The 14,922-nt window shown below is 43.8% G+C and overlaps 1 protein-coding gene across 1 annotated transcript in view; it reads left to right on the top strand.

Moving 5' to 3' along the window:
- LOC134543218 (tachykinin-like peptides receptor 86C) overlaps positions 1 to 14,648 on the top strand; it is an 84,466-nt gene extending 69,818 nt beyond the window's left edge. The window contains exons 4-8 of the mRNA XM_063388120.1: positions 3,233 to 3,313; positions 11,075 to 11,225; positions 12,592 to 12,788; positions 13,579 to 13,695; positions 14,513 to 14,648. Coding sequence (XP_063244190.1) covers positions 3,233 to 3,313; positions 11,075 to 11,225; positions 12,592 to 12,788; positions 13,579 to 13,695; positions 14,513 to 14,648 — 682 coding nt within the window. The remainder of the gene's footprint in view (positions 1 to 3,232; positions 3,314 to 11,074; positions 11,226 to 12,591; positions 12,789 to 13,578; positions 13,696 to 14,512) is intronic.
- The last annotated feature ends 274 nt before the right edge of the window (positions 14,649 to 14,922 follow it).

Raw genomic sequence — 14,922 nt, 5'->3', positions numbered from 1 at the left:
TACGCTTTCCCAGCGCCGCAACCGATAACCTAGTGTGATCTCGCCAGGCAAGTATTAGCCATCATTTTTCTCCCCGCCTCGGGCCACGAACGCGACCAGTAACAGTGTCCGGCTTCGAGACCGAGAGCACTTTTCTCAGGGTCCTCCCAGGGCAGCCCACTTCCCAGAGCCCAGCTTAGGTCGGCAGCTCCAGTCATGCTCCGTTCTAATGTTCCAGTGCTGTCGGACACGTGTCGGCGCTCGCCCTAACACTTGTCTCACGAGCCAGCAGACTCCAAGGACTCCAGCCAGGGCACTGACCGGGTGTTTGACCTCCGACCCCCGCTGGCCGACGAAAATGACAACCACTTAACTTCAGTTCCGCATCCTAGTTGTTAGGAACAGTGTTTTGCCAACTCTGCACAGACGAGATCTCAACTCAAAGCCGACAAAACGAAGTGGCAACTAGCCGCAAAGGCCTCACTGTCAGGGTAGATAATGATGTTTTTGAATTAATAAAATTAGTCTACTAAAATGAACTTCGTGATTTTACTGGTTCTGAACGAGTTATTTCTCAAAAGGTTAAAGGTCAGTATCTCTTGGTTTCCAAACGTTTTCACCATCACAACTTTACAGATTTGCCTGCGCGTTAACATAAATGAATATAAACCCCACCACATTATTAACACTTTATAGTCATATACAATAAACATTCGCGAGCTCGTTTTCCACCCAGTAGACATCAAACACTTAAGCTGGAAATCTGATGGCGAAAGGAGTAATTATGTCAGCCCCGCTTCATCCCACAAATGCTGATGAACACTAATGAGTAGATGAGCTTTAGCTTTCATTAGCTTCCTCGCTAGACGTGTTAAAAACAGCTGTGCCTTCGTAAAATAATGTTCTTTATAGCGATCGCCCTTTGAGAACTAAGACTCGTGGAGTTCTGAAAGTGCGTTTTAAAGCGCGAAAACCTTATAGACGAACAGATAGTCATTAAATTTAGTTTTTGAAAGAAGCAGTAATATATAGTATACTTGTTTCTCAAGTTCTTCAAGCTCAGAATGAGCGGACCATAGTAAGATAAACTGTAAGGCAAGTCTTAAAAACTATAGCTTTTTATAGCGCAAAATAATCAATAATTTCAATATAATGATCAGTACAAAAATGTAACACTTATCTGCATTCGGCATTGTGGGTCCCTGTTCCCACCAATCGAGTGTCCGAGGCAAGCTGGTCAGGAGCATTGTCAGCCTCCACACGTCAGCTGGATTCAAGCTGAGGTTTAACAACTAAGGGGACTGCTGCTATATACACATACCTAGAAACACATGAGTTAGGTAATATTTCATTAAATACTGATGATTTGGACAAATATATTTTTTCTGACTACCAACTTTTTAACTAGCAATATTACAGTTAGTATGTTATTCAAATTTTATTATATTTTACCAAAACCTGTTAGGGTTTAGTATTTAAAATATTTCTAAGGTTTTAATATTTACTTTTTATGACAGGATTTAATCGTTATTGAAACTTTTCATCTAGTTACATCGAAATGCTTAAAGTTAGTTTGCGAACAGTAACAATTTTATTTGAAACCAGTTTTCCTTCGTCTAAATCTCACAAACAGGTAATAAATTTAACATTCTCTTCATTATTAAAATCGTGAAATAACTTGCAGAAGGTTTGAAAGGGCCTTGCTCTTTGGACAATGATGCTTCGGCATGCTTACTGGTAGCTTGACTTGGCGGGCTTGCTGCAAGCAACTACGCAGAGATTATAGCTAACTTGAAGCAATGTTGCTGACACTTCAGTTCCACGCTCCACATCAACGCTCATTACGTCATCACACGTAACGACCCCGATAAAATTCTGCTCTATTCAGATACATTTATTTCAACTCTGTAACTTTCATGGGTTAAGCGGTGTCGAATCATTGGCCGAAGTGACACCCAAACCCCGATATTAAAGACATTCATATTCCAGTCGGAAATTCATGTCAGACTAGAATTCCACTGTCGCGATGTATGCAGAAGCAGCCGTCAGGCGAAATGTGGCGTGATGGATCGCCAGTTCCATTCGTCGATTCGTTCGTGCGATTTCCTCCTCGGGGCAGTGTTGCAACGCAAGAAGCACGCATAAATCTAGTCATCCCTGCTGTTCCCCTCGCAGCTTCCCACCTCGCCAACAGTTGTAATAACTTGCCCTGGATTCAACCCCCTCCCCCCTCCTTGCCCGCAAGCACAGCAGTGAATCTTCAGACGTCTCCGGGAGCAGCAATTCCCGCGAAGGCGACAGAGAAGAGAGTCAATTTCTCAAGCCGCTGCACACGTGTCCGCTCCTAGTTTCAGTCTTTCCTCGACGGACGAGTGACTCACACTGCGACGGAAAGACAAAGGCACAGAAGCAAGGGGCGACAGGGGAAAGCGAACCTAATCATCTGGTCGTGGAGCATGTTTCCATTCTGACTTTCGCGGGGAGAGAACTGACCAAAAATAATGCCTGCACTTCATTCTCGTCGTCGAACCCACTCATGAACAAAACCCCCCTCCCTTTGGCTCGCGAGTAAACAGTCCTGAATGCACGATTCATAATTTTTTTTTACAGTAATTTGCTACATCTCATTAGCAAGTCAGCGCTTATTTCACTAAACTGATGCCCCTTTTTTAAATAGTTTTCCTCCCCATGTTGAGGTTAGTTCACGTTGTTTAGTTTTTAAGTTGCACCACCGTGGAAATGGAGCTTGGATGAAGTGCACGGACATGTGTGAACTAGACAATATGCAGAGTGTTGGCGTGGAAAGGTAGGAGGAGTAGGAGGGATAACAGTGTGAAAGTGTTTCGTGTGGAAGCGAGTAAACACCTCGTCGAGTTGAGTTCCACGCTTTGTCAGATGAGCCGTGGGGCATAAACCCACAGTCCGCGCGAGGATGTTTGAAGAGTTTCAACAGGGTACGTATTCCCCGGGGGGGAGAAACATTTGAGCTCGCTTCTGGCTCTTCGCTTCCGACAGCGTCGCGACGGGCCAATACCGCGCTCGAATAAACCACACGAGTGTTCTCTGTTTGCAGATAGATACATCCATGTTAACCTCGCCTGACCTGCGGTCCAAATGAACTCGCCTCGCGGCATGGACGCCTCTCAGCAACTCGCTCGCCTGCCGGGGGAGGTCTCAGGATCCCCGGCAGCGCGAGTGCCCTATACTCGCCTGCTCCTGGGCAGGACGAGCTGACGACCGTGTGTTGTTGCAGGTACGCCGGCGGCCAGAGCAGGCGCGTGTGCTACATGCTGTGGCCGGACGGCATGTACCCCAAGTCGCTCACCGAGTACATGTGAGTCCCTCGCCGCACCGTGTGCACTGGGCTTGTGCCGTCTGCAGAGCTGAGCAGAGATTAGAGACAGTTACAGATGGAGCATAAACACAGTTTTGTAGGTATCTCTGCTGAAGCCAGGGGACGTAAGAGGGGAAGCAGGTCGCCGCCATATTGTGACATGAAGAAAATCGCATTTTCTCATAAGTGATGTATGTATGGTGGTGGAAAAGTGCATGAATATTGAACAAAAAAAGACTGTTGACTCGAGAAAAAACGATTGTGTGCAAGAGTATGTAGTAAACTTCATTTCTATATACTATATAAACAAATGGCCGCCATCTTCTTACGTGAACAAACTGGCCACAGTGCTCAGAGCTTATGCTCCATCTGTAACTTTCTCTAATCTCTGGTGCTGAGTCGGCGCGGGCTCTGTTGCCATCCAGTCGTGTCACAGGCCACTCCAGTTTAAACATCACACAATATGTCCATTAAAGAATTTCCCAGTTATAAATTTTACTAGTATCAACTTTCAGCGTTGTAGTGTGTTGGTTCAAGGTCACAATTAAAGAGTAACTCAACACTTTTTAGATCAGGCATGCGCGAGTTGTACTGCTTTGTTGTTTTCTCGTTTGCATCGCCACCTTCGCAAAATGGCAACTCCTGAGCGTAAAAGCGTTTTGTGTTCTGCAATTCGTTGAAAGTGAATGTGTAATTTCAGTTCAGCATGGTTTCGTTTGTACGAGAATGGTCGTAATAGTCGAGACGACAGAGGTCTTTTTCGCTAGCCTCCATGTTCACCTGACATAACGCCATGATATTTTTTTTTTCCTTTGGGGCTTTATAAAAGATCGTGTCTACGTTCCGCCACTACATAATGAAATGCCAGAGTTGAGACACAGAATTGAAAATGATATTGCTTCCATTACTCCGGACTTGTCAACCAAGCGTGTGGAAGAATGTGACTTTAGGTTGGATGTGTTGTGCCGATGAACATTTTTACGGAAAACTAGATAGTTTACCTTCAATTTGTAGTATGATTTGCTGTAAATAGTAAATTTAACTGTTATAATATACCATTGAAACTGGGATATTATTTTATGGACATTCTGAATAATTAAATGAATCACTTCACGTTTTTCATGTTAGAAATCTAAAACGTAAACATGCTCAATTAACTTAGAAATAATATTTTAAAATAATAAACAAAATAGTAAGAAAATTTCTGGTTTAGAAGTGAAATTAGGCCTATAACGATTGAGTTTCTCAGGTCTGTATGACGATTTGCTCGTTATGAATATAAATATTGTTTTTAAAACTAAATTTAATAATGTTTAAAATTGTTTTTTTTTCTTGAATAACGTAAGTAACAATTACTGACTGATTATAATTAAAACAACGCGCACTATAGGGGCTATTAATGTTTAATGCTCAGCTACATTCTCTTTTAACATTTCTCGTACCGTAAATTATGAACAAAAAGTGATTATTACCCATGTTTTAGGGAAAAACATCAGAAAGTTGAGCATAAATGAATACAGAATGATCAAGTTACAATATATTCACTACATAACTTTAAAAATTACAATTACTCAAACCACTGAACTGAAATTAACTGATTATACAAAGCAGTTCCATCGAATGAGCAATGAAGGAGAAAGCCCAGATGAAAAGCTAATAATAACTCCTCCAGCCTGCAAAGAGGTCTCCGTGGAAGCGAGATTGGCAGTTTCCATGTCTCTGGAGAGGTTGTGTCACTCCACGTCTGCCTCGCGGCAAGTGACTGGCTGGCTGTAAGTTATTCATGCGACAGGAGTGCCAACCGCAGGAACTCATTCTGCCCCCTGCAGCGGACAGCTCCTTGTGATTGGCCCGGCGTGTGCTCTGGACTCGCCAATCAGGAAGGAGGACAGGGTGTTGGTCTCGAGGAGGGGGGAAGCAAAGTTCGAGAAAGTGAAACCTTATTTCTATGAACAGTTTTGATTACGAAACACGAAAAAACTACCAAATAACTGAATATCGATTAATTTTCACGGAATAAAAAGTGTTCGCTATCCCATGGACCATCCGATGGGTTTATCCTCCATCAGAGGCGATCAGGACATGCTCTGGTTCTGCCCGGGCGAACGATTCAAACACCACTCATAAGGAGGGGGAAGTATGGGGTTTCACCCCCCTCCTCCGGTAACTGGGAAGAGGGTGGGTTTCAAATGCAAAAGCTTCGAGTCGACGGGGCTTCGTTGCAACATTCAGCCGTCAAGTGTGGCCAGTCAGTGGCGTCTTCAGAACTCACTGGAGGAGGGCTTTTAGCTCCACGCAGTGCCCATCAAAGGTACAATTGGTCACACGAGAGGTTTGCAATTTTCCACCCGTGTCTTCGCCGTTCTTCCTCTCCTCCAAACACGTGTGCGCTTCACAAGGAAGGTAGGCGCACAGTGGAACACACGCGCACACACACACGCGCACACACACACACACATGCATGCATCGAGGCGATGTCATCTCCTCAAGTCCGCGCAGGGCAGTCGGGCTGAATAACCACAACCACTGCAACCCAGAACCCAGTGGCAGGACATGCATCCATGCACCACCCTCAAGGTTTCAGCAAGCGCAACTAGTAGGGACCGGAAAAATTCGCGGGTTCAATGACCTGCAGGATGAACTCCATAATTCTACGTACACTCGGTCAAATGTCACCCACTGATTGGCTTCTGTTTTGTGAGACGTCCCAACGTAGCAGCCTGTGATTTGTTAAAGCTTTGCTCGGGCGTTTCTCATTGGCCCAAGAGTCATCCAGGTGAGTTGTGAGCCAATAGCAGAGGCAGCACTGAGGTATAACTATTAGTATTTTAGCCCATCGCGAAATGAATCCGCGAATTTTTCCGGTCTCTAGTAATTAGTTCATCCAACTTCAAGGTGTCCATGACGATTTTCTTAATTTTTCCCCGGATTCTTAGTTACCGTCTTTTTAGGCGACAATTTCAACGCATTCTCGCAGCTGTCTCGAGCATCCTGGGCGAAATAAATCCCGCAGACAATCGGGCAGATCGACAATCCACGAAATAAAAGGTGGCTGACGTAGGAGGAACAAGCGACCGACGCACGCCTATAGAGGTCACGTCTTGAAAACCCTGTCCTTAGCGGATGGCTCATCGAAAGAGCTCCGAGAACCCTCAAACAACCGTCAACCCGCAAGTCAAGCTAGAATTGCCGCACCACTCCAGGAATATTTAGTGTCGCTCCTCGGCGCCTACCTGAAATACCTTACGCGATAACACACAGAGCTGTGCACGTTTTTATGATACGTAGGTATTTGAGGCATATTTTCAAAGCGATAGTTTAATTTCGCAGGAATCTGAAACTTCCCTTTGTGCTTGCAATCAAGCACTCTTGCATCCCACGTAGTTGTTACTACGCCTTACGCGCCTTGACGGAATGCCTGTCTACCTTTGATTAATTATGACGTAGATCTAATTAAACTCGTGAGGCAGGCATCCGGCCATTATTTACTTCTTTCGCCATTTTTCATGCGTATTGACTCACGATAACGCTCGTTTGACGAGCCGCTAATTAATAGCGGAATATTTGTGTCTTATTGCTGGTTATTAGCGATGAATAATAGCAAGGCCGAACACGTAGCTATTTTTATTTGGCCGTAGCTAGTTTTTTTTAAAAAAATAATAACAGTCTAATTTAAATCATTTTCGCAAGCTTTCGCGGCGTCTACACAAAGGTAGGAAGACTTTCCAAAACTTAAATGAGTGCCCGCCCTGAATGTTTGTGAAACGTGTTTTTTTATATAGGTATATATTTTGAGGTTTTGGTAGATATATTTTCTCGTGATAAAATGCCAAAATAAGATGAAATAATACGTTTTAAAGCTATAATGTACAGGTTGTGTTGCTGTGATGATGTTTACATGAAAAAAAATTGGTTGTCTGTAAAGTCGGTTTACGGACGATAGTTTAACGTGACGTCATAACAAAACATTGATGAAATGAGTGCATAGTTTTATGAAAAAATTGAATCATTTTTATTGAATTATCTCTATTTTGTATGAATACAAAGAAGGAATGAAGAAGGAATGAAATGAAATCTACAATTTAATTGATAAATTTACTTTTATTTGCACTCATTAATTCAAATATGTTTATTACTTTAACGAACAGATTATTTTAACTATAACTTTTATACATATTTGCTATTTAACTTCTTCCAATCTGTGTTATTCTGTTAAGAATAGGACGATGATAGGAAAAGTAGGAAACGAATGGGAGTGTTTCAAGTTTAATGTGCCTCGAAAAAGTCAAATCGTTGGTTGTTCCAATCGAGTGGAAGAGAGATAGATGCGGCGCAAGCGTACAATGAGCGTAACGGGACACAGCGTAACGGGACAATGAGTCATCCTTTTTCGTGCGTGCAGCCGGCGTTCATCGATTTATTAGACGTCACGTCAAAAAAGTGTATATTTCCTACCGTTTTATTTTTTGGCCTCTTGATACTGACTGGTAAAACAAACAGGTCACGTGTTTGCGGGCAAGGTAGATTTCTGCCGCGAAGTCTCGCCACTACGCAGCCTAGCCCAAGCTTACCTCTCTACTCACTCTGCGGTAATTACATTCTGCAACTGCGTGGAGCTTATGACAATATTCCTCCGGAGGCAAGTGCGCTGTGTCGCTCGCTTGCACGAGAGGTCAGGAGAGGGGTCAGTGAGGTCACGAGGCGGCAGACTTGTCTCCAACTGCCTCGCTGCGGGCGAGATGTTCAACTCAGTCAGTCGGTCCCACTTGTCGCTTGCTACGAGAAAAAGGTTAAGCTATTAAAAATAATTTACTAACCTCAGGTAAAAATGCATTCTGAGTGAGGAATTCATCACACGCAGAGACTCAGTTTATTATGCAACCCAATCACGGCAGTAATGGAAAACAAGTATGACATTAAAGTCCTCGCAAGTAGCTGGAAATCCACCCAGCCACTTCGGAGTTGTACCAGTTGTTGCTGTAACTGAAGATATGATTCAGTTTTCTTCGATGAATCACTCCTACAGTGTTTATTTCCTAAGTTGCTGCGTGCATCGTGTGCAACTGGGGACTATTGGCCAGTGATGGCCGCAATTGAGGCCATGCTCGACGCCCCTAGCTAGCTAGCTGCTGTGGTCCGGGCGAGATCTGCATCGACACAAGTCAGTCCTGGGTTGTGAAGGTCCCATGCCTAACCAGTGGGTCGTGTTCATGTGCCGGAACCTCACGTAACAAGTAGTTGGGTAGGATTATGAATCATATGTAACACTACAATCAATTTTCTTAAAAGATTACAATTAGATAAGATTTTCCTGGTATTTTTTTCCCCTTTAGGCTTCTAGAACGTAGGTTTCCCGACAAATATCTCGAGACCCAGTTAAATAATGGTTGGGGAAACCAGTTTTTAACACAAGCACTGCTGTTTAGGAATGCTAAAACCACGCAGTTAGGAACTGTAAGTAGATGGCATGCTGTGCCGTAGATGAAGTCACTTATCACCTCACCTTCACCATGTTGCAATGCCCAAAACATTGCGCAAATGGGCTGGACCCTCGCGAGAAGATGGGTACATAATGAGAGTGAATTATAATTTAAGTTGGACACAGCCACTTATATGGAATACAATTATTTTGAACTGTTTCCACAATGAAACACTTCACTTCAACCAATCATGGCACACACCATCCATCAGCTACTGATACAAGCAGGGGCACCTTCTGAACCATAAGCCATTTCGACAGTTCTATTGTAGTTACTGAGTCAATGATGTGGACGTCTGTAAGATATGATCATCAGTCCACCCCTTCTGAAGCTTGCGTGGGCTGCCTCATACTATTGTTAGCGCTGATACTCAGCATACATGTATGTGTGTGACTGTGTGTATTACCAGTGGGGACCCTAGACTTTGAGGGGCTCTGGGCCAATTAATATTATGGGGAGGGGCATTATTGCGAAAAAAAAATGAGGAGTTGTGTATATAGAATAGCGCTCTAAATAAAAGTGGGGTTTTCCTTCAAGCCTCGCCCGGAAAGTCTTAAAAATAAACTCATTAAAAAAGATTTTAAGGCCAAACTGTAACTAAATGCCAAATATGATTTTACTAATTTTTCTTAAGAAATTATTTACATTATTTCCTGATAATTTATTAATGGGCAAGTTTAATAAATAATAACGATAAAAATCGGTGATATCACATCATTATATGAAGAAATAAAATCTTTGAAAGTGTTTATAATACGAACTCATGAAAACTGAACTGAAATCTGAATGTATTGAAAAGCAATTTAAATGACATGGTAATAACAATTTAATACTTCATTTTCCCATTAATATAAATAATTTTTCGCAGAAAGCTAGACAAACAAGGAAAACAGAAAAAAAGATGTAACGGCCTCTGGGCCATGCTGGGGCAGGGTAGCCTTGGAGAATACAAGTTCTATTTCAGTCACAGGAATCTGCTCTCTACTCAGGAGCGAGAGGGCTCGTCCTAGTTGCGGTGTTGCCGCGAGAGAGTGCTGAGTGCAATCACCAGCTCATTCAGCCGCCCGCATCGCCAATTAGGAGCTAGTATCGCGGCCGTATTAGATCTTCACACGCTACTATATAGCACGCACGCAAGGTCTATCGAGACGGGGCTGGCTGGCAGCCCGGCGGGAAACGACTTAAGTCGCCCCGGAATATTTTTGGATTTTTTTTCGGAATTACTAGCATTGCAATTACGGATTTTCAAGATGGTGGCCGTAACGATAATTGCAACAGTTGTCTTATTACAAGATGGCGGTCGTAACGAAAAGTGTAACGATGACATCGAATTCAACCAAGATGGTGGGCATAACGAAACATGAAACATTTATATAATCCAATATGGCGACCGTAACGATAATTGCAACAGTGGTTTTTAAGTAATATTTTATTAAATTTTTATTATTCAATTCGAATGATTAATTTTTTTAATGATTTAAAAAAAACCTGATTTTCTAACATAGAAATTACGGATTTTCAAGATGGTGGACATGCCATCATACTAGATGACGATATATATCTTGATATAAGTGGTGGGGGTCAGTCAGCCTGCAGCAAACCATGAGGGAAGGACCGGACACCATTTTTTTGCCCTCACTAGGTTCGAACTGAGGACTCCGAGCTCCATGTCGAAAAAGTATGTGTTTTAATATTTTTTTTTAAATTTTATTAATTAATTTTTTTATAAATTTTAATTTTTTTTCCATTAAAATCAGATAATAAATAAAGATTTTCAAGATGGCGGCCGTAACAGAAATTGCAATGGTGACATCATAATCCTAGATGATGTCAGAGGCTTATAGGAGGCTGTAGACATGAATGCTTAAGCCTCAATGTGGACATTGTGTTCTTTCTAAGGCAAAATGACTTTTGAGGTTTTTCGAAATACTAATTTTTGAATTTTTGAGGAAGAAAACAAGTAATTTTTCCTAAAAACTTTTTGAGTCATTTTTGAGGAATTTAGAGGAATTTTTGAGTCCAAGATGGCCGCCGTGATGTCACAATCAAAGATGGCGGTCGGCACCACAGTCTGAAGCCTCTCCCAGTACCGGCCAAAACATACTACTCATACTACATGCCTTTTACTAAAGATAAATGCACAAAGTATAATAACGAAGTGTTAAAAGTATCAGCACAAAGTCACGTGGCGGAGGTGGATGAGCACGGAGGGATGCAGAGACACCTGGTCCCTGCACCAGGTGCTGGGGTCGACGCGAGCGAGGTGTCGCGGCCTGCGCAGGTACAACATCGTGTTCCTGGGGCTGACGTACCTGGTGCCCGTGTCGGTGATGAGCGTGTGCTACTCGCTGATGGCGAGGGAGCTGTGGGGCGGTCGAGCCGTGGGCGAGCTGACCCTGCGCCAGCAAGAGTCCATCCGCTCCAAGAGGAAGGTAGGTGACCAGTACCGGTGGAGTATCAGAACAGTTCCCATTTTGAAATCTATGACACGGATTTCTTTACGGTTCGCATTGCAAATTTCTTTTATTTTACATCTAACTGACTTCAAAACTTAAATGTGAACACTAGAAGTTGTTTGAGTAGCCGAGGTCGCTGCGCAGCACTCACGGGTTTCCGTCCAACCACGTGACTAACTTTCATGACACCGAGTCCCCAAGTGGTGTGGATCCCTCTGTGGTCTCAGTGGTCATATGAAGCCATTAGTTGGCTGATATCATCAGTAGCTCCACGAGTGAGGCGGGATGATAAGCACGCCGCTCGCTGGTTGCTTATAGCGCGGTGTCGCCTCTAAGCGCAAGGCTGTGCACTGGTGCGCAGTCTTCTCGTCGTGCATGGGGCAACTGTGAGATTGGAGCAGTGACCACGACATAAGATGGCGAAGAATGAAGATGAAGGTGTATTGCAAGACCCTTGAGTGCTTTCAAGAATCTGTACCCGATGTTTCGTATGTTCTTTGAATGGATTTTGGCAATGCGGAAGATTGATTTAATATGTTATTTTGGACTTACGTATGCCAATGCTGGTTACTGTGCTTTGTTTCTCTGTGTTTTCGTTGTTTTATCCATATTATCTATTTAGTATCATCGTTTGGTTATTCTTTTTATTGTTTCTGTCTGTGCTTGTATAATTTTATGACTAATTTCTTCAATGGAATTTTCTGTGCTGTTTATGTTTTAATTTTTTGATATCAGCTGTTTTAAGCTTGTTTTATGTGTTTGCATGTTCATCTTTTTTGAACATTCATCTTTATTGTCCGTTATTGAGGTTTCTTATGACAAACAGTGTCACCAACAATGGCGTATTTACACAATAACATTCTGAATCACGTGTTTTCTGGCAAACATTTACTCTGAAAACACATATTTGAACTTTTTTCTCTCTCATGAAAATGGCATTGAGTCCCCAAGATTGCGTGTGGACGCGCCCGTGCAGCTGCTGAGCATAATTAGGAAATATTAAATAACTCATTAGGTGTGGTCCCGTGTGACGAGCAGCTGACGGAGTAGTCGATGGACAAGCGCGAGGTCAAAAGTAGCCAGAAGTCTGGGAACAAACATGGCAACCGCAGCGCCTCCACGACCAAGTGTGACCTGTAACCATATATTTGGAGTTTGAAAGATGTAAGCTCTGGCCTTTCAGTCAACAGACAGTGGAACAAACACCAATATTCGTTGTTCCAAAACTATGCTCTATATTGCCAGAACACTGATTTAGATTTTGGTTATGTGAAGTGCGTGAACATGTACATCGTGACGAAGTTGGCAACAGCGGTGAGGTCCTTTCTATTCCCGCTGACAGGTGATCCTCATGTTCATCGTGGTGGTGACCATCTTCGCGGTATGCTGGCTGCCCTACCACGGCTTCTTCATCTACGCCTACCACAATCAAGCCATGACGCACACCAGCTACGTGCAGCACGTCTACCTCGCCTTCTACTGGCTCGCCATGGCAAACGCCATGGTGAACCCGCTCATCTACTACTGGATGAATGCCAGGTGAGTAACCTCCTTCCCCTGGCTCCTGGCACAGATGTCCAGTGTCAGTTCACCACAGTGCTCCTGAAGAAAGTTCATCATAGAAATTATTAATCATAGCCACAAAAATTTCTGATCCGTGAAATTGAATAGGACCAGCAAAAGGCATTACGAAAAATCTCTGAATAATAATCTAACACTCAGGGTCAGATAAAACTGCAAATTCTTACAGAGCCCCAGAGGATTAGGGAGGAAAGAGCACACTAATGTAAAAAAAAAGGGGGCTGAAAGAAAAGCACGTGTAAAACAGTACACGTGACAGAAGTGAACTTTGGCAATTCAAACCTCGACTCTTTTGGCCTATTCTCTGCAATTCTCGCGTCAGAAAAGTTTCACAACAATGTTTCACGAAAACGTTGCATTAAAATTTGGTTTTTAAATTTTACTCTCATCGTGCCCAAAGAAGTTTGATTTCATAAAGGTGGTTAGAGACTGGCTGGTAAGTCATGCATCCAGGGTTCTATTCTTGGTGGGTGTGGGTGTTGAGTTTTCCCACCACCTTCATTCTGCAGGAAGAAATGAAGGACCACGTCGAAATAATTTTGTCCAGTCCGCCTCAGACACACGATCACCATGGTCAACTCCCTATTACTACGGTAGGAGGTCCTGCCAGCTTACAGGCCAAACACCTAATCATCATTGCAAGTATCATCTGAGTCATGTTAACTTTATTCCCCGCAAGGAATTGCCAAGCGGTAGCTGACTCCCGACCATCTTCCGGCACATACCGGCAACTGGGGCATTGTCGCAGGTTCCGGCTGTACTTCCAGAAGATCATGTGCGTGTGCCGCTGTGCAGCGCGTGCCAAGGCAGAGCTGCTGGAGCTGCCCGTCACGAGACACAGCCAGTCCGACACGGCGCGGTCCAGGTCAGCGAAGAGTAGACCAGGTATTAGAGCTGGGCCCCGCCTCCTTCCCGTCCCACACTCCCACCTCTTGCCCCTCGAGTTGTCCACCCACCTTGCTGTTCACCTCGTCCACTAGGTCAGGGGAACATGACACTAACTAGGCATATCGTATAACAATACTAGTGCTCTCAGAAAACAATTTAGAAGGCTGCAATTGTTTTTCTTTGCAAGGTCGAGGGCCACGTTCTAAAGTAATAAATGAAATTAGTTTGATGAATAAGGTCATATTTTATAAGTTGGTTATTAATGGTAGCATTTTCAGTTAAAGTTTCTTTCTCAATGCTTGTTGCCCACAGGTAGCACAAACACTACTGGAGGGCCACATTTTTCCTGGCTGCCTATTGGATAGCTCTGGCCTATAGGAAGTTACCATCCCAGCACATCTGGAATGTTTCGGGAAATCGCTGTAAACAGAAATCAGTATGCCCATGCCCAAATTTAATATTTTTTTTTGTAAAAAAAAAGTAATAACTGTCAATAGACAAAGTGTTATATGACTTTTAATGTTTCATCACCTGAACAAAGGCGGATGGACATTTATAGCTCCATTTCATATTAGGTTTAGGATGTTATATGCACTTATTTTTTGTTAGTAATTTAAATTTGTATTTAAATGTTCATCCCACCCTCTTTCCATTCAAAAAATGCATGTTACTATCTTGCTGTAAATAAAAAGACTACAATAAAACAACTCCTGATTGTCGAAAGGGTAGGAACCACTGCATGTCTGGTCTAGTCGGGAAAGGTAGCAGCAGCGGGCGGTATCCTCTGCCCACAGGCTCACACAAGAGCTCCAGAAGACTGCAGACCCAAGAACTACTGCTGCAGCACGTTGGCCCAAACGTGGCAGAGTGGACGGGGCACTCATGACGGACACCTCGACGTCTGGCCCTGCGTCGTCCCTGTATGAGTAGCCAGGTGTTCCGGGGGCACTGCCCGTCTGTGTGCTGACCCCGTATCCTGGCACTCCTGGGTGTCCATCAGCTCTAGTGCGAGTGGGGCACTCAGGACGGACACCTCGAAGTCTGGCCCTGCGTCGTCCCTGTACGAGTAGCCAGGTGTCCCAGTTCTCCGGGGGGCACTGCCCGTCTGTGTGCTGACCCCGTCTCCTGGCACTCTGGGTGTCCACCAGCTCTAGTGCGTGTGGGGTAATCAGGACACACACCTCAACGTCTGGCCCTGCGTCGT

The sequence above is a fragment of the Bacillus rossius genome (genome assembly GCF_032445375.1).
Source record: "Bacillus rossius redtenbacheri isolate Brsri chromosome 9 unlocalized genomic scaffold, Brsri_v3 Brsri_v3_scf9_2, whole genome shotgun sequence".
Classification (NCBI taxonomy): Eukaryota; Metazoa; Arthropoda; class Insecta; order Phasmatodea; family Bacillidae; genus Bacillus; species Bacillus rossius.
The sequence above is the reverse complement of the archived record's forward strand: the minus strand, read 5'-3'. Positions and strand labels throughout refer to the sequence as shown.